This window comes from Montipora capricornis, chromosome 6, assembly GCF_036669925.1.
Source record: "Montipora capricornis isolate CH-2021 chromosome 6, ASM3666992v2, whole genome shotgun sequence".
NCBI lineage: Eukaryota > Metazoa > Cnidaria > Anthozoa > Scleractinia > Acroporidae > Montipora > Montipora capricornis.
This window is the reverse complement of record NC_090888.1, coordinates 64,225,626-64,244,101: the sequence shown is the minus strand read 5'-3', so window position 1 is coordinate 64,244,101 and position 18,476 is coordinate 64,225,626. Positions and strand designations below refer to the sequence as shown.

The 18,476-nt window shown below is 36.9% G+C and overlaps 2 protein-coding genes across 5 annotated transcripts in view; one reads left to right on the top strand and one right to left on the bottom strand.

Moving 5' to 3' along the window:
• The window catches only part of LOC138052864 (proteasome assembly chaperone 1-like), a 6,675-nt gene extending 4,661 nt beyond the window's left edge, over window positions 1-2,014 (top strand). For both annotated transcript variants that reach the window (XM_068899450.1, XM_068899452.1), the window contains exons 3-4: window positions 209-345; window positions 1,877-2,014. In XM_068899450.1, coding sequence (XP_068755551.1) covers window positions 209-345; window positions 1,877-1,954 — 215 coding nt within the window. In that variant the 3' untranslated portion in view covers window positions 1,955-2,014. The remainder of the gene's footprint in view (window positions 1-208; window positions 346-1,876) is intronic.
• A 1,013-nt stretch (window positions 2,015-3,027) lies between these two features.
• The window catches only part of LOC138052863 (mitogen-activated protein kinase kinase kinase 4-like), a 30,245-nt gene continuing 14,796 nt past the window's right edge, over window positions 3,028-18,476 (bottom strand). Inside the window, exons 9-22 of one of the 3 annotated variants that reach the window (XM_068899449.1) lie at window positions 18,254-18,403; window positions 16,933-17,094; window positions 15,390-15,523; window positions 14,198-14,279; window positions 13,242-13,320; window positions 12,272-12,493; window positions 11,592-11,858; window positions 10,345-10,415; window positions 9,134-9,250; window positions 8,604-8,763; window positions 7,791-7,913; window positions 6,294-6,400; window positions 5,155-5,334; window positions 3,028-4,886 (exon numbers count right to left, since the gene is read on the bottom strand). In XM_068899449.1, coding sequence (XP_068755550.1) covers window positions 4,878-4,886; window positions 5,155-5,334; window positions 6,294-6,400; window positions 7,791-7,913; window positions 8,604-8,763; window positions 9,134-9,250; window positions 10,345-10,415; window positions 11,592-11,858; window positions 12,272-12,493; window positions 13,242-13,320; window positions 14,198-14,279; window positions 15,390-15,523; window positions 16,933-17,094; window positions 18,254-18,403 — 1,863 coding nt within the window. In that variant the 3' untranslated portion in view covers window positions 3,028-4,877. Of the gene's footprint in view, window positions 4,887-5,130; window positions 5,335-6,293; window positions 6,401-7,790; window positions 7,914-8,603; window positions 8,764-9,133; window positions 9,251-10,344; window positions 10,416-11,591; window positions 11,859-12,271; window positions 12,494-13,241; window positions 13,321-14,197; window positions 14,280-15,389; window positions 15,524-16,932; window positions 17,095-18,253; window positions 18,404-18,476 lie in introns of those variants that run through there. The other 2 variants (XM_068899447.1, XM_068899448.1) reach the window with 2 other exon arrangements.

Here is an 18,476-nt window from a genome sequence, read left to right as displayed (position 1 = left end):
GCTAGTTAAGGTCACGGAAATTAACATGCTAATAATTAACAGCGTGGAAATTAAGGTTAACATAAATTAACACAACTGAAGTTAACATGAATTTGAAACATTTGCATTAATTTCCTATAACAATGTAAGCTTTTTCCATATTTTGCTGACTTTGAAATCCTCGCATCTGGAGTCTTACGTTTGGTTAAAAATTTCTTGTTTTTCTTAGTTTTGCAGTATTGTCAAATTTATCACCTTGCCGCTGCCTTGTTTGTATGTTATACTGAGTCATCGCAGGTGGATTCGCGGTCTGTAGAAGCTTTCCAGTTCCTTCTCAAAACATCCCCTCTTAACTCACTTCCTCAGGTAAGCCACAAAAGACTTCAGTTTTTATGAAGAGAAAACTAATGGTAGTTTGTCTTAGGGCTATTTGCGAAAGAAAAATAATCTGCTGTTTGCATTAGCAAAAAGGTATGTTAGATTACATTAAATTCAGCTTCTTATGCTGTTCAGAAAATCAGTTTTGTTCAACCCATTCATCGCTGAAGTGGCCTCCATTAATGAGTAAAATCATTTGACATTAGACAGAGTAGAATCTATATTAATCAGTCACTGAAAAACTATGTCCCCATTAACCCTTTGACGTCCAAACCGGCCCAAACCGGCCAGACTTAGTATTTTACTCTTAATGCCAGACGATTTTACTAGTCAGTGGGGAACCCCTAGAATTGGAGTCAATGGGTTAAGTGGAATGAAAGCCTTACTAGTATCATGTTAGTGGCCCCTCACTCTTTATACCAGACTAAAAACCCTTCACTTCAGGCTACCACTTTGCTGAATGGATAGATAATGTGCATTATTATTCATTCAAAATATTTCCCCATTTCTGATTGGTTAAAACGACACGCATAATTCACCATAACCAGCTGCAGCCCGCTGCAGATTATTGAACTGATGACGTCAAAAGTGCAGCCCGCTGCAAATTATTGAACTGTTGACCGAAAAAAGCTGGGGACGAGATTGTGTTATTTTTGTTGAGCAGAAAAATGGCTGCGAGTAGGTTTAGAAGTTTAAGCGAAGAAAATATTTTGAATGAATAATAAAGCAATCATTGAATTCAGCTTTCGTAGAATATGAAGGATTCTGCAGATCTTGGAGGATGTTATCCACCTCGGCCTTCGGCCTTGGTGGATAACACCCTCCTCAACCTGCAGAATTCTTCATATCCTACTCAGCCTCATTCAATAATTGCTAAATATCATATTGGCACAGTAAATGTTGTGTTGTCACTTTGAAAGTATAGGTAATCACATGACATCAAGTTCAATTTGGAATAAATAAGTGGAAGTTAATATTTCAAAGACAGACAAAATTTCTTTTTTTTCTAGTGGCTTGCAGCGTTTGCTCCAGGTGATCCCAGAATCGCTTGCGCACAACGTAGGTCTCTGATTACTAGTAAATCATTCATTTGAAAACTTTGAAAAAAATTTCAAGTGCTTATTTATTCCAAACTGCGTCAGAAAAATCATGTGATTACTTAATTAATAATATACAAGAAAAAATTTTGAGGTACAATGCAGATTGGTTATTTGTCTTTCTTTGGTCATTAAGTTCTCAGTTTGTTCCCACCTTTGCACTCATTTACCTCTTTTCAGAAGTGCATTATCTGAAAAATTCCTTTCTCTTAGCTAATCAGAATGGGGAAACTTTTTCATTACAATTTTATTATCAATACAGTGTAACATTTGTCCTTTTACCTCAGAAGTGGCCCCTGTTGACAGGTAAAATTGTCTAACATAAGACAAGTGTCCTCTTTGGGAGTCAAAGGTCAAAGTAAAAATTGTTGCTTTTATTTAAAGTTTTCCCATTGTCAAAACCCTCTTTTTCCTGTTGACAGGCTTCCGATGATCAAGTCATGAGAGTACTCAAGTCATTAGGTGCTGGAAAATTAATAGAAACAAATATGTACACATAGGATGTTACAATAGTCATCACCATTGATGCGATCCACTGTGAAATAAATTGCAATTTGTTATTTCCAGTATTTTTCTCAGATTGCAGACATGCTATGATTGGCTAATTTAGCGGCCATATTTTACAGTACTACCCAATCAGGAGAGATACTATCAGCACTCGAAGATGTAAAATTCGAATCCCTGCACAGCCATGCGATATCCTCTAGGTACACTTGTCTAAAGGTTTTCTTGTATGTACATATACAAGGGCATTACTCTATTATACCGGTACTTCCTTTCCACCGGAAGTCTAAGTCATTGAAAGTGGCTTGGGTTGAACAGAACAGGAAAAATTCCAGGTTTAATTGCTTTAAGCAAGTAACAATATAAGTTTACTGGCCTGATAGGCAAGTGAAATTTCCTTCAGTAGTCTAGTACATACACATGTATTAAGTCTGTCAGAAAGTTTGAGGTTGCTAAAATTAATGATTATTCAAACTAAGAGTAAGAGGTTTTAAACCATGGATTAATTTAAAATCCAAGTATTCTGGTTCTTAGGGCAGGGCATGTAGTAGTCTCCTTCGCAGCCGTTTTTTGGATGTCACGCAACGCTCCCCCCAAAGAAGGAGGGAGCGTTGCGTGACATCCAAAAAACGGCTGCGAAGGAGACTAGGCATGTAGGGCATGTAGTTCCCGGTGTTGTGGTCTGTCTTCTGTGATGTATCATGGTTGGGATGCTAAATGCTCGGAGAAATTAGCTACACCAAGCTACTCTAAAAATCCGAGGGTAAATAAAGATATATGATATGATATGATGATATATGACTTACTATTCTACATGTAAGTTGAGGAGGGCACGTCAAGCCAGCAATAGTCAAGTCTAGGCAAGTGAAAGTTGCTGACCCAGTCTGGGAAAGTTGGGATCAACATTTTTTCTTGCCCTGATAACCCCTCAAGAATTTCATTTTACATGCCTCTGTCTTGAATTCTTAAAACCTACTCAGGGTGCAAACAAGTTTTTTATGCAGCCACAGAATCTGTGAATTTGAACAACAAAGCTTTTTCTTTCATCAGAAAAACACAACTAAACTCATTTGGCATTAAGCCCTTTATTTAAGAAAGTTCAAACTAGGGACTGTGCATTTTGTTTTTAAGTTAAAATCTATATAAATTATGCTTACATCCTGTGTGAACATTTTACTATTAAAATGACAGTCTCCACAAAAATACCTTTTTTTTATACTACGAAAGCTAGAGATTATCCACAGCTACTACCAAGGTAAATGCTTTTGAAGTTAGAAATAATTTCACACCATTTGCCCCTACAATTAAAAATGCATTATTTATCCCTGGTAAAACCCTTCACCAATATTAATATTGGCAACACAACAAAACAACAATATGATTTGTTTAAAGAGGAAAAAGAATCATGCGGCATAACAATAAGGTGAAATCATCAAATTTGAGGTTTTAACGACAAGGCGAATGTATAATTGCGAATCTTTCATTCTATATTAATTTTTTACTCTGAAACTGCTCCAATGTATAAATTCAAATTCAAATTTAGGCCCAAATTGTATGAAGTGAACGAGATGACAACCACAAAAAAATTTAAAATTGTGCGAAGAGACGATTTTGTCCCCAGGCCATAGTAGATCTTAAAGCCCCTAAAGCGTCTCATTAATCTTTTTGGAGGTAAAAAATGTAGAAATAATTACTTTTGCCCCCTGAACACATAAGCACTGAGTTTCTCTATTCCGTCAAATAAATTAATTAAAAGTAACAGACACAAGTCATTATAAAACCAGATTAAAACTTAGGGGGTGTTTGATTGACCCTAATTCAGAATAAGAATATGTGGAGTAATGATTTTAAATGGTATGTCTGGCGTTTTCAAGCAACAAGGACAATAAAGACATGCTTAAAATAATTTTGCAGGTATTTGACAATTGTAATGTGAATCTCCATAAAAGCAAAGGATTCCTAACTTCATTCCACATAATTATCCCTATTCAGAAATTTGGTCAATCAAACACAGCCTTAGACTCAGAAATTGCCTCTGATTGGAGAAAATTAACATTAAAAAGTCAAATATTGTATTGTTTCACACATTACTCTTCATTTATTTTAAATGTAATTCTTACTTAGAGAGGGTATGACAGGAAAGTCCTTAGGCACTAATAGCAAGCTCATTTGACTAGCTCTAAAAGACCTTTTGACCCCCTTAAATTCACTCAAACAACAATGGTTTGTGGAATCTTTTTACAGCCTCCCGGCCAAAATCACTGGTTCATTTATAAGCAGACCTCTCCTTTTCTTAGAGATATTCCCGGTGTGGGAAGTTATAAAAGATTGCAACTATATACAGTGCATTTTTACAAGCCACAAACAATGCAGCCAAGATGTTTTCTTCCTAAGACTGCAAGAAAAGAGGAGAAGCAAAATAGATTGTGGTAAACATTTTCTGCATGAAAAATAATCACTGTTTATGAAGCAACTTAACATGTAGTTACAAAGAAGCCTTTAAAAAAAGAAATAAAACTTGAATAGTCATTAAAAAACCCCTGACTGTTAAGTGGTTGATTGTGCACTGAGCACTAGCTTGCTCATACTCGTTAAAAACACAAAGTATTTACAACTGCAATAATCCACTCTTGAAATGAAAGTAATATTTTAAAAGACTGATTTGCACTTTGACATGCTTTATACTCTTAAGAGGTCACTAAAATTTAAAACTCAAAGCACAGCATTAAGAATTTCAAAGTTTACACCTTAAAAAGTGATGCATTGGTTGCATATGTTTAACATAACTATTATTTTCTACAAAAAAAATTTTTCAATATTCTTTTTTTCACATAAGCATCATTTCAGCTAAGAGGTCCTCAACAAGATCAAAGCAATGGAATTTAATTCTTAACGACTGATGTGCTTGCATCTGTCTCTTCAGCAACACTGAAAAGTAAGAAAAAAACATTTATGAAATTGGTGGCTTTAGACAACCGTCAGTTCCTAATCATGTGCTAATTCCTGTGGAGCTTCACCATAATAAAGTAAATAAAACCCATGTCTGAAGCCCAACAACATCACAAGAAGGGGATCTATGTGATGCCTTGCCTTTGGCTCTCCATTAATTTTTAAATACTCATGCAGATCTCCCAATTTTGTTTTATTCAATTTTGATTGGCACAGCTTAAGATCAAACCTTGTAACTAAGGAATACCTTGACAAATGGATGATCCATCAAGTCAATAGCTGTCTGTCGTGAATATGGATCATGCAGGAAGCAACACAGAAGGAAATCTTGACCCTCCTCACTTAGATTTTCTGGGATATCAGGGGTTGCTCCTTCACCAACTTTGAACATTATCACATAGTTATTGTCGCAATCTGGCCAGGGAGGCTGTGGAGGTAAAGAACTGGATTAGTAGATGGAAAGAATTATCTTGTATCTTGGCAGTCAGCATTCAATTGCCTTTGGCTGCAATAAAGGAGCCCACAAAATGGAGTAAGCATATACATGTAAGACCAAAGCCAAGTACTTGTACTTTGGGGAAAGAACCATCAGTACTGTTATTCATTCTACAAGGAATTCTAGTTGCTCCTTAGCAGATACAGTAGATTCCATGTTGCTGTGCATCTGTTCAGTAATAAGTTAAATGTGGTGAGAACAAAAAATGGTGTTCTTTCCACATTTTGACGTCATCTTGATCTAAAACCAACATTTGACTTGATTTGTGTTAAATGTTAATTTCAGTTTACAGTGTCCCCAATTAGTGCTCCAGCGCTAGAACGACTAGACACTTAAATAAAGTTCCTTTCCTTTCCTTTCCTTTTTATTAGGGAGCTTAAGCACGCACGTTTTTGAGACACAGACGGCAACCAGCTTTTTACACTAATCATCTCTATTAAATGGAGAAAAGATGCTTATCAATGTAAATATGGTTATGTGAAAAAAAAGGTTAAAAGGGAAAACAGCTTGCTTCAGGTTGCAGTCCGCGTCTCAAAAACAGGTGTGCTTAAGCTCCCCATTACTGAACAGAAGCGAGGCAACACGGAATCTACTAGTAATTGTTTTATATACCATGATGAAGATTTAGTTTTTTGATGACGACATCAGCATCTGTCCTCCAATAGATCATAGGTGAGAACCAATTTAAAAGTTGGTTTAACTGACGTATGGACTTGATGTTCTGGAGCTATAATGTCACTCGCACTCTGAAGAAGAACCTCTGCATGTATAGAACTTCCCGAGGCAAGATTTTGCATAACTTATAATATTCCGAAATGGCATTGCCAATGGATCTTCACACCAGAAATTGGTCAAACTAAAGAATGCCTGTAGCCTCAAGGTTAAGTTACCTTCCCAGTTGCCATTTCAACCACCACGCATCCAATGCTCCAGATGTCGGCAGCTCGTCCATATCCCGCACCTTTGTCTAAAGTAATCACCTCTGGGGCCATGTATGCTGAAATAGAGCACACCTGACCCATGGGTTTCAATAAAATTTGAAGTTGGCTGCCTTGAGTACATGTATAGTAACTGACTGTTGTCATTGTCAAAATTAAGTTTATTCTTTAATTTAATGATGTGGTTTTGATTGCTTAAGGTGGCTTACTACAGTTTTCTGAAGAAAAAGTTCAAGATTTTGAAATCTGTGAAATTAAAGCAACAGGATATCTCTTCTGAAGTGTTAGTCACTGCAATTGATGTAAAATGTAATTTTACCTAAAAAATAAATGCTAAATATAATGACCAAGCTCCTAAAAGGGGGACTGGAAACTAGACATTTCAAAGGCCTTTTTCTCAAAACCTAGCTGTACGACCAAGGTCAAAATTTTGGGACTTAATAAACAATATGAAGGTGAAAGCATCAACAATTTTTCAAAAAGATCTATCAGACACTTTTTCAGTTTATTTATACTATCAAAATTGACGAAAATCGGCATTCTTGCCAATTGCGAAAAATTACACCTGTTTTACAGATTTAACTATTTATTTCTATAAATACTGTAATTAGTTTTTCCTGCTAAGCAAATCCTGAAGTTTTAAGGTGGGGTCGTATGGCTAGTTTTTGAGGAAAAGACCTTAGAAATGTCAAGTTTCCAGTCCCCCTCCAGGAGTGCGGTCACTATATTTAGCATTTTCGCCTGATTTGCATTCATTTGTTTGGTAAAATTACATTTTACATCACTTGCAGTGACTAACACTTCAGAGGAGACAACCTGTTGCTTTAATTTCACAGATTTTCAAAATCTTGATCTTCTTTTTCTTCGCCATCTTGACCCATAATTTGACACCTCAAACATCGTCTCACTGGCGTTAGGGGTCAATGGGTTAAGGTTTGAAAGGGTTCAATTTAAGGAAAAAATGAGCCAGCCAGAGTGAAGTAGGCATCATTTTTTGTCAGCGGTTGGTACGGCATGACTATTCTGGCAGTGGGGGGGTACTATAGTTGAAACAAACCAAAGATTTACAAAAATGCTAACCTAAGGTTAGCACTTTTTGTAAAGGTTTGAGTTGTTTCAGCTATGGTACCCTTCAGCCCCTACCCCTCACCCCCAGAATAGTCATGCCGCTGTTAGTACAAACTGAAAACCACTGCAGTGACTGGCAACTTATTTGCCAAGAAGAAATAGCAGGCTTAAGATAATTATGTGAATGCAAGTAAGTGTCCAGCATGACTTCTCTCTACCAGTTCTTTGACTGGAAATGTCACACTGCAGGAGTTGAAGCAAAAGCTTTCATACACATTGTTTTCCAGGCACACTTTGTCAAGTGAAAGTACTAAATTACAAGTTGCTTTTTATGACATCCAGGACAAATAATTGTAAAATTCACGTCTTCAGGACGCTTACCAACTGTTCCTCGCATGTTGCTTATCTCTCCATAATTGGTCTGAAAGGGATTTTTGAGTTTGATTGATGACCCAAAATCACCCAGTTTGATGTAACCATCAGATGAGACAAAAATGTTGGCACCTATAAAATTATTATAACGAACAGTAAGTATGGATAAAAAAAAACTCAGTAACAAGCCCACTTCATTTAAAAAAAATGCCACAGTATCGTGAAATACTGACGAAAACATCAACATTATCCACTCAGCAGGCATTTTGGAAGACACATTACTAAGTGGCCAAAAAAGAGTAAATGCCAGGGTATTATGCAGAATACCAAAATTAGAATGTTTAGAAATGGGTGCTTGAACTTAAAAACTGTAGCTAAATGCTACAATAGCCTAGGACCTGAACTGCAGCTGTGTGCTACATTTATTAAACTGAATGCATTTGCCATAATTCTGGAAAATACAGCTGCCAACACAAGCACCTGATAATGGTACATACATGTAATTATGTACTACTGAGGCAAAATTGTTTCAAAAAAATTGCTTGAATTTGCTTTTACTTATCACAGCACATATCAATCTTTCAACTCGGTTTTAGACGATTAAGGAATAGCACCTTACCCAAACTTCAAAACAAAACTATCATGACAATCGTTCGTTGTCAAGTGCATTCACAAATAAGCTAATGAAGCCTATTTACAAAGAAAAATGATTGTGGCCTTTGCGAAAATTAATTACCGGTAATAGAAAAAACGCCAAAAAGCTCATAATGCTCCCAGCCAGTCATTGTTATAGAGTGACACTAATTAAAACAAAAACCTTGCCTTTAATATCTCTGTGAACAATGCCTTTCTCATGCAACACACTCACAGCAACAAGTATTTGATATGTATACTTTCTGATCATGGTTTCTGGTAGGTCAAGCTTCGCTACATCTGATATAGTACCATCAGCACAGTACTCCATAAAAATGAACATCTCATCCTGTGAATGACATTGAAGTGGATTTGTGGATTTGACATGACCATGTAATTATGACCTACATGTACTAAACTGCATGGCAGGCATTTGAAGGGGAAGGAAAAGGGAGACCCTGAAGAGAAAGAGGAGGGAGCGAGGAAGAAGGGAAGTGAATGCCTGCAAGTTCAAGGGTTAAGCAATATCAATAAATTTTAGAAAAACATAATAAAACAGATCTCAGTATCTAATGATGTACTGTAAAATAGTCTTGAAACTGAAAAGAAGTGGACGTGGACAAGTCAATCCACCATTTTTGTTTATTCTTTATTAACATTAAATATTAAATTTTAACATTTTACACAACACTTAAAACCGAGAAATATTAAGTTCTTACCCTATGTAGTTCAACACCATAGTACCTCACCAAGCTCTCATGCCTGATGCCTTCAAAGTTTTTTATCTCATCAGCAAGGTCTCTGATTTCGCCATGATCATTTGGTTGAAACTTGATCTAAAAAAAGATACAGTCACGCATCAAAATTATTATTCAAGACATGTAAACAATACTAATAATTCTAGCAGTCATGACACATGCAGACCAGTTACCCATTATTATTTTTACAAGCAGCAGTCAGGCCAGATTGGCACTTAAGCCAGGGAACTCTGGACTGCAAGTCACAACAAGTGACAACATTCCCCCTGGAATTACTATTAACCCTTTTGCATGTGTTTTTTACCATAATAAATTACTAAAAGTTGAGGCCAAATGTGACTGAATGAACCACTGAACTCTTAAATATTGGTTTTGAGCAGTACAACGCTGTATGAACAAAGATAAAAGAGATTGAGATGAATTAGCTACAAATGTCCTGTCGTTTCAAATGCTGGTATTCATATCTTAGGCAAGGTAAGTCACATATTAAGCCACAGTCACTGAGCCCCATGTGGCTGGAGATTGTCTTGGTTTTCAGTAGCCTAATGCAACTGAGAGTTTTGATACTCCACCTGGATGGGATGCTTGAGTTAGTGGTTGTTGCTTACCCCTAGTAGTGTATAGCCAATACAGAAGTCATTTTAATATACACCTGGGTGGAGTTTGGAGTTTCTGTCCAAGGAAACACAAGAGCAAAGCCAGGCCTTGTCAACCCACAACCCTATGCTTTTGAGTAGGATGCACTGACCACTACACCACTCACAGTGCTTCCACTTGAGCTGCATTAATTAATTTTTCATTGTTTGATTTCATCAACAAAAGCAAAATGAGAGAGTGAAGTTCAAAAGTTTCTAAGGGGATTTTTTTCCTCTATAGATGTAATTAATATAATTTTCATCATTATTAACCCATTGACTCCTAGCAGTGAGACTTAATAGATGTTACTCTGTCTGGCAGTTCAGGAGTCAATGGGTTAAATTCACCCAGTCTCCTTTTTTAACCTTATAACTTTTTGAATAACCTGTAATAGAGGTATTGCAATGTGAAAAAACTACCTGATGACATAAATTGACTGTTATTACTCATAGTTCTAACTTTGTGCTCCACTTTGCTAAGAACAATAATTTTGGTCTTATCATTGTTAGCTGAAAGTTAAATCAAGCCACACTCACCTGTTTTACAGCCATCATCTCACCAGTGTCTAAATTAACACAAGCATAAACTTTCCCAAACTGGCCTTCACCTGTGTTGTAAAACAAAAGAAACAAAACAATAAAAGTGAAAATAACTGAAGATTATGGCAAATGTGATGGTCAATAATTAACAATTATTCGCTGAAGGCGAAGTGATTATCGGTGAATATTCACCGATAATCACTAAGCCTGAGGCGAATAATTGTTTTAGTATAAAAACACAGGTGATTATTTCAAAAAAGAGAAAAAAAAAACATTTCAACGCGAATTCATCTTCACTTACAGTGGCAAAACGACTACTGGCAGCCATTTTGTCCATCGAGGTGATTATCGGCTGATAATCCGAGATAGCGAGCCAATGAGAGCGTGTGATTTTGTATAATCACCTGTGTGTTTATACTAATATATAATAATTCTAAGCACAGTGAAAAATCTGTCAGTGATGATGCAAACCAAAGTAAGAAAAAATCTGAGTACTTCTAACACAATATCAACCAAGTCACAAATTCTCCAAATTCAAACTCTCTGAATCTTAGCCTGATGCCACAGTTTCGAAAATATTGAAATCCAGAATTTTAGCCACGGCTCACAAACTGCATTCTCTTCACTCTCACCAATACTTGTGCCTAGTGATGACTGATTGGGTGTGAAAATTACAATAATTTAAACTTGGCATGTACTTTGGTAGCAAAAATTATTCTTAATATTATGATGGATTAGAAAATTATGTCTGTTGTCATCTACCCAGTCACAAATTCTCCAAATTCAAACTCTCTGAATGTTAGCCTGATGCCACAGTTTTGGAAATATTGAAATCCAGAATTTTGGCCATGGCTCACAAACTGCATTCTCTTCACTCTCACCAATACTTTTGCCTGGTGATTACTGATTGGGTGTGAAAATTACAATAATTTAAACGTGACATGTACTTTCAATTGGTAGCAAAAATTATTCTTAATATGATGGATTAGAAAATTATGTCTTGATGTTAACTTTAACAACGTACAGTCATGTACATGTACTGTAGTTAACAGATCTCCCACATTTTCAAATGTTTTCTCAGATCTCATGCATGTATAGTGTTGGGCTTAGCTTTGCTACAGCCACATGTCTAGAAATTCTGGAAAAATTGATTCTTAGTTTTTCAAAGCCATACTCTATACCCCTGGTTTACTTTTACTTCCTGATGTGGTGTGTGGACGATTGCTGACGATCCCATCACTTACCAATCTTATTTCCTCGCTGCCACTTGAATGGAACCTTCCTATTTGATATGCTTGCTAGTTCTTTGACAATGTCACGGCGTCTGTTACTCATGCGCCCAATCACATGCTTTTTGTACAAAAACTCATTTCTTTTGGTCTCCATCTTCCTCAAGGAGTGACGCACTTTCTCCAGCCATGGAGTGCCTGGTTCTGCCACAAAACTGTCTTTATGTTTCCCACTTTCTTTGTCAACTTCTTCCCCACTTTCACCTTCACCATTGCTTGCTGCTAAAGGAAAATGTGTACAAAATCAATACCAGGAAAACATGGAATGTGATGTGGAATGTGTAAAATCAATACCGGTGTTCATACAAAGAACTGCTAGTAATTGGCAAGGACTTTTCAAGAACAACATTTTATTTGAATTCATATGCACTCATACACGAACAGAAAGCCTTCACAATGAAATTACTGTAAGACTCTCCAGGCTCCACAATGTGAATGAAGAACTTTAACACAAGCTCCAGCAATCAACTATAGCAAACTCTATGCCAGTAGAAAGAAAGCAATTTTCACCTGCCTAAGTATTCTTTTTCTGCTAATGCCCAGTGTTACCAACTCAGTGAAGATGGTTAACAGAGCAAACAGGAGAAAAGCCAGAGCAAAAAACTCTTCCAAAACTACAGGCAAAAAGTACTAACCATTGGTTTTGACATCTGCAGCCAGACTTTGAAACTGTTGCTTGAAAACAGGGTCTGACATTTGCCGACGAGTACCATGAGCCTCGTCTACATCACTTAGGTCCCCTGGAGATTTAGGCTGTTTTCCCACTGGCCACGAAATAGCCCTTGACAAACCTGAAGATGCAGATCCACCCCTTCCAAACACAGGCGATGAACAAGCTGGGCTTTGAGAACGATATGCTGAAGGCAAAATATGGAATTGATTTAGATACTTTCAGCTTTTAGTTACTTAAATTAATGCAGATAAGAAAAAGATATCTGCAACACAATGACATTATGGAATGTTCCTTTTCACATTAATATTTTAACATCCATACCCTCCCCTCCTTCCAATAAAGGGTTTGTATAACATTACCCTACCCACCACTCCTGTAATTCCATTTTGGGTCCATAATGTACCCATCAAAGATAAGCAAACCATCAAACGTGTTTGCAATCGATACATTGACATCAAAGAGTCAAAGCCTTGGTCAAAACCATGTTCCTTCTTTGGTATTAATTTTGGCACCTTCTTAAGTAATATTGTGTTACCTTGTTGGTGACTAAAAACCCAATAAGACTAACTTTCATATGTTTCCTCTTTCCTCTTTGCAGTTCCCATTGACCTCCTTTGGGAGAGGGATGGATACAATCTTCTTGGAGTGATCACAAATCATACATCGGCCAGCCCATGAAATGCCACTTATAAAATCTATTTGAAATGGTATTAGATTAAGGTGCAAACCCAAGCCACTTCCACAGTTTCACAATAGTCAGACACATTCAATTGGAAGAACTGAAAATTGCAGGAATTCCAATTTACCAGGTAAGACCCACACAACCCTTAGCTCTCGAATGAAGAGTTTCGGAAATCAGTCATTTTTTTACTTGGATTGATACTTGAGTTACACCAACAGGACATCATGATTATTATGATGTTATTTCTCACCAGGGCTAGTAAGTCCACTGCAGCTTTCAGCACTGCCAATCACATGACAGATGCAAGCATTGATTTGCTTCTTTAATTCCTAAAAGAAATTACAAAAATAGTAATTCAATATGAATAATGTTGATCAATTTTGACGACAATGATGACATTTCTTATGACTCAAATGAAAACCCTGAGTCTAACCATGATCATACGGGTGTACTTAAAAGGGCAGCACTTTCTTCAAGGATATTATTAACCCTTTGGCGCCGAAACCGGCCTAAACCGACCAGACTTAGTATTTTACTCTGTCTAACGCCAGACAATTTTACTCGTCAATGAGGAACCCCTGGGAGTCAATGGGTTAAGACCTTAACAGTTCGTTGAAACCTGCAAACTCCTGCTAAGAGTCAAGACACTCAACCTACAGAGTCAATGGGTCTATGATCATTGGGATTTGAATGGGGGGATGTACAATAATATTAGAATGCTGGTTTTATATGGATAGGGAAAAATTGATTGACAACAGATTAAACCCACATGCCTGGTCCAAGAATTGCAGAAAGAACATAGGACATGATTTTTGGGAAATTAGTCCACTTTTCACGATCACCTAGGGTTGGATGAGGGCCGAAAGAGTAGCATAGAAACATCAACTAAAACTGTACAATAGAAAATAATATTGTCTGTTTTATAACTGGATATATTAACTAGAAATCTACTCGCAGTTACATTACTTATAGGAAAATTTCTCAATCCAACAAATTCAAATTCTTGATTTTTTATATTTTTTTATTAGTAGTCATGCTTGATCCAAGAACTGAATCTAGGAAAAGTTTTTGGGAAGTCAGTCCACTTTTAACTTTGACGTGGACAAGGGACACAAGAGTAGTGTAGATGTTGTGGTGAAATTTTGTTTTTGGTTCACAGATTGCAAATGGTTGTACATAGTACAGTTACTTTTAATTAGTATCTACCTGAAATTTAGTCTCGGATATAAAGGTCAGCATCTTGGGATCACAGGCAACAGTAAGGAAGTCTAAACCTTGGTTCGCCCATCTGTAAAAATGCGTCAAACACAGTCCAACATAAACATTATGATCATTAAAAGAACTGGAATATCATATCATAGACAGCTTCAGTGACAGCTTGTCAAAGAAAAACAACATTACTACTGGTAATACAGTTCCCATACGTCCACTGAAGTTAAGTCCTGTTGGATGGGGTTAATACGTGGATGGGTGACCATCCAGGAATATCCCGTGCTATACATTCTGGAGAATCATGTTCATTGGTGGATTGGTCATGAACCACGCCTCCCACCTCTGCAATCATGGTAAGTGGGCTACGTTTACAGTCAATCTTGACCTGACCTAAGGGTTTTCTCTGGGTACTCCAGTTTTCTTCCTTCATCAAAATAGATTCACAGGTAATTGATTTTCTTCCGGCTGTATTACTGTGCTCTGACATCAGACATGGACCGTATACAGCAGATGCCAGAGGTGTCTTACTGTACAGTATGTATGCTTTTTGCCTAATGTCATGAACCGCATATAGGCCCAGAAAAGCCCCTACGCAGAGCGGTTAAGTAATATTAGATCATTATTGCTTGAGGTAGATTCAACACCTTTGAATATTTACCCCCTCAATCATGTAGTGTTAAGAAAATCACAACTTTTGGTTCATTAACAAAATAACACTTCCGAATATTATTGAAAGCAAAGTACCAAATAAGATGCGTTCTTGCCCATTTTACATGTATCTTTAAGGACTATTGCCCTTCACAAAGAATATAAGGGCTACTTAGCACTCTTGCCACAGTGACCCAAACATTTATCAGCTTTTTTATGGCTAATATTTCTCTGATTACAGAAACCAGAAGGCTTAAAGTTAGAAACTGTTGAGACTTCTCTCAACTTCCCGAGTGTTTAGATGAGGCTGTGTAAATATGTAACTCCTCTGCTGCTTTTTAAAAATATTTCTCAGATGTTCTTCAGTTGATACACGCTAATATTTCCTACCAGCCAATCAAAACGTGCGTCTGACAACACATAGCCAAGCAAAATTCATGTGATGTCACAGAAGCGTTTATATACTCTAATCTAAACACAGCTATTGACCAATGAGAGTGCGCATACTATCCTAATTATTTTATAAAATAAAATATACCTTGGTCTTGTGCCTCTACCCCTTTCACATTTTGACGTCACAAATGTCATCCATTGGCGAGCAAATGCAAGCATACTGTCCCCAAGAGTATCCTTCATGGCCCCAATTACAAGTCGTGCCACCTCTTTCAGGTACTTAACCAAAAAAGTAAACATGTTAGCAATGAGGCAAATATTAACCCATTGACACCTCAAATGCCCTAGGACACCCCAGGAGTCAATGGGTTGATAACCTTTGCGATTTTACACACTGTATCTCCAAATTCCAATTACATCTGAGTGTATTAAAGTTGTAGCAGTCAAGAGAACAGTGGGTATATACTACTTGTAATTGAATAATCTGAAGTGTAAGATTTTGTCTTGTAATTGTAGGGAATTGCGCATGTGCAGTTGCACAATGTATGCAGTTTGTAAATGTAAGATATGTCGTGTGTGAACAGAAAGTGATAGCCCTGACAAATCACTTGACTCTGACAATGCCTTCTGCACAGTGCAGGTTGTCAAAGCATCCCCATTCAGTCATTGTTAACAACAACTGTTACAGTCCTTCTCAGGAATACTGTCACCCAGATGATCTGACTTAATAATCACAGTTTAGCACTTATTCTAACTTATCTAATTTATTGATAACCAAAAGGCACAAACTAAACCAAAAGGTTTACAGTGTAGGTGCCAGATTTGCAAACAAGAACTATAATTTATTTGTAACAGTACTGCATATTATTGACGCAGTTATGCCTTCTTTTTACATTATAATTATTGAACAAGGCCATTAACACAACGGGGTTGTTTTGAAAATGATGGAATGTGGTTTCAACTGTCGCGTAAATGTCAAAACTGTATCAATTTGATTACAGTTCCTATTTTGGCACCAATTTTGACCTCCTATCAAAGATTCTAAAATGGTGAATCTTGCACACAGAGCAGGTCCCACTGCATTATAGCAACTGTGGCTTTGTGTAAACACTTTAAAATAACCTAATTTTCTGAGTCATGAAACTAGGTCATTCTGAAACTGTGTTTGTATAAATGCTGCTTAAATTTGCCCTCTGTGGTGAACCTGAATTCATACAATACCTCTTGCTACTTGCAATGCTTATTCAATGCCACAATGTGTATTGCCTTCTTTATAAAAGACAGCATGTGCTTTAAATTTAAAATACTACTATTAATTTAAAAGAAGACCTTCCAATTATTATAAGAATACATGTACCAGAATATATTCACTGCTATTCTTATCTTTCTGCAGTTCCTTCACAAGCAATTATAGTTTTGTGCATACATGACAATGCAGCATTAATGGACAACAATTAAATGTACAATCCAATCTGGTTACATTCTTGCTGTTTTAAATGTGGGTGCCCATATACACTAAACAAAATAGTCTCAGACTGGTAGTTATCTATAGCTACATTTACTGTAGTGGATAACTAATAAAAATAATATTATTGATTTTGATTTGGCAAGTCAATAGGGTCATCCTCCTTATAAACAACTGAGGCTGTAGAACAAATTGATAACTTTTCTTAACTTTTTGTATTCACCTCAAATGCAAAGTTGTAACACAAGTGCATGGTTTCTGTGTAAGTCTGGTAAACAATGGCCTTCTCTCCTTCGTCCATGTCAAACATGCTGTCAAGGTCCAAGTTCTCATCTACTCTTTCAATGGCCCTAATAATTCCTTCACGCAAGGACATACAGGCATCCTACAGAAAAGCAAAAGAGAGTTGAACATTTTCCCCCCAGAAGAAAAAGGATTTGATTTGATAACATTACAGGGGCACTGTCATGCTTAACTTGCTGTTTTAAGGTCAAAAATGGGTAAAAATCTAAACAATTAACACCTTAGCTCACAACAACATTCCTGACAACCAACTTACAAGACATGAAATACATTTACGTTTTTAATTTTTGGTGTCTTTCTGAAGACACTGTCTCCAAACTTGAAAAAAACTGGCCAGTTTTTTCAAGTTTTAATCGATTTCTAAACTCTCCATCCTTGGCTGCAACCAACAAAGAATTGCTTCAGTGCACTTCAGTGGTCATTGGCAACAAAACTGCAGCATGATGTTTTGGTTTTCGTTGATGCAAGGAAGTCTTTTGATGTTTTTAAGTTTGACTAAAATAGTGCGACACTGCCCCTAACTTAAACAACGACATCCATTTTAACTACCGGTACATTTGTACCACTGGCTGGTGGTGATAATTTTGAATTGTCTCAAGCAATAATAATGATTGCAATAATTATTATTATTATTGTGTGGTTCATTTGGCAAGCATGCTCTGACAAAGAGGAATTTTCCTTTAGCAAGGAAAAACTGCCTTCTGATGTTCTTTCAAACTGACGTTTGGTCTGTATAATGTGCTCACGGTAACAACCATTGCATAGGAAAGAGTAGATAGGGTTTCCTCCTGTACTGAACGAGGAACTAGGAACTAACACTAAACTAAGACAGGGGACAGCTATGTTCATATTTCTCCAAACAAGAGTAACAACAAACTACATCTGAGCATCAACCCAGTTGCAGTGTAACCTTTTACTTTACTTAACCCTTTCACCCCTAAACTGGCCTAACCCGGCCGATTTTACTTGTCATTGGGGAACCCCCAGGAGTCAATGGGTTAATAAGTTCAAAAATCTTCCCAAAAAGATGGGAAATATCCCGGTAAATCATGTCACACCATCACTCACAAAAACTGGATCAAATTTTATTTACCCTATAATACACACGCAGTGTAACTAGGTTTCTCATAATTTTATGCATATAGTGGTGAAATTTCATTCCTCTGCTGCGGCGTAACTTATCTTTTTACGGTTTTTGCTCCAAAACTGCTCAAAGACAAAAAGACAAATCAAGTACCAACCTGCAGCTCCTCCAATGCTTCTGCAATGGCCTGGTGACTTGACGTCCTTGGCTTGACAATACTCACAGACAAACTCATGCTCTCCAGAAACAACTTACGCTGCACATCCAACTCCTTGGAGTTTTGCACCACCAGAATCATACCACCCACCTAATATATGGACAAATATTTAACAACTGTCCTGCGAAATTGCGCGGAATATCGCCTGATACTTAGCCAACGA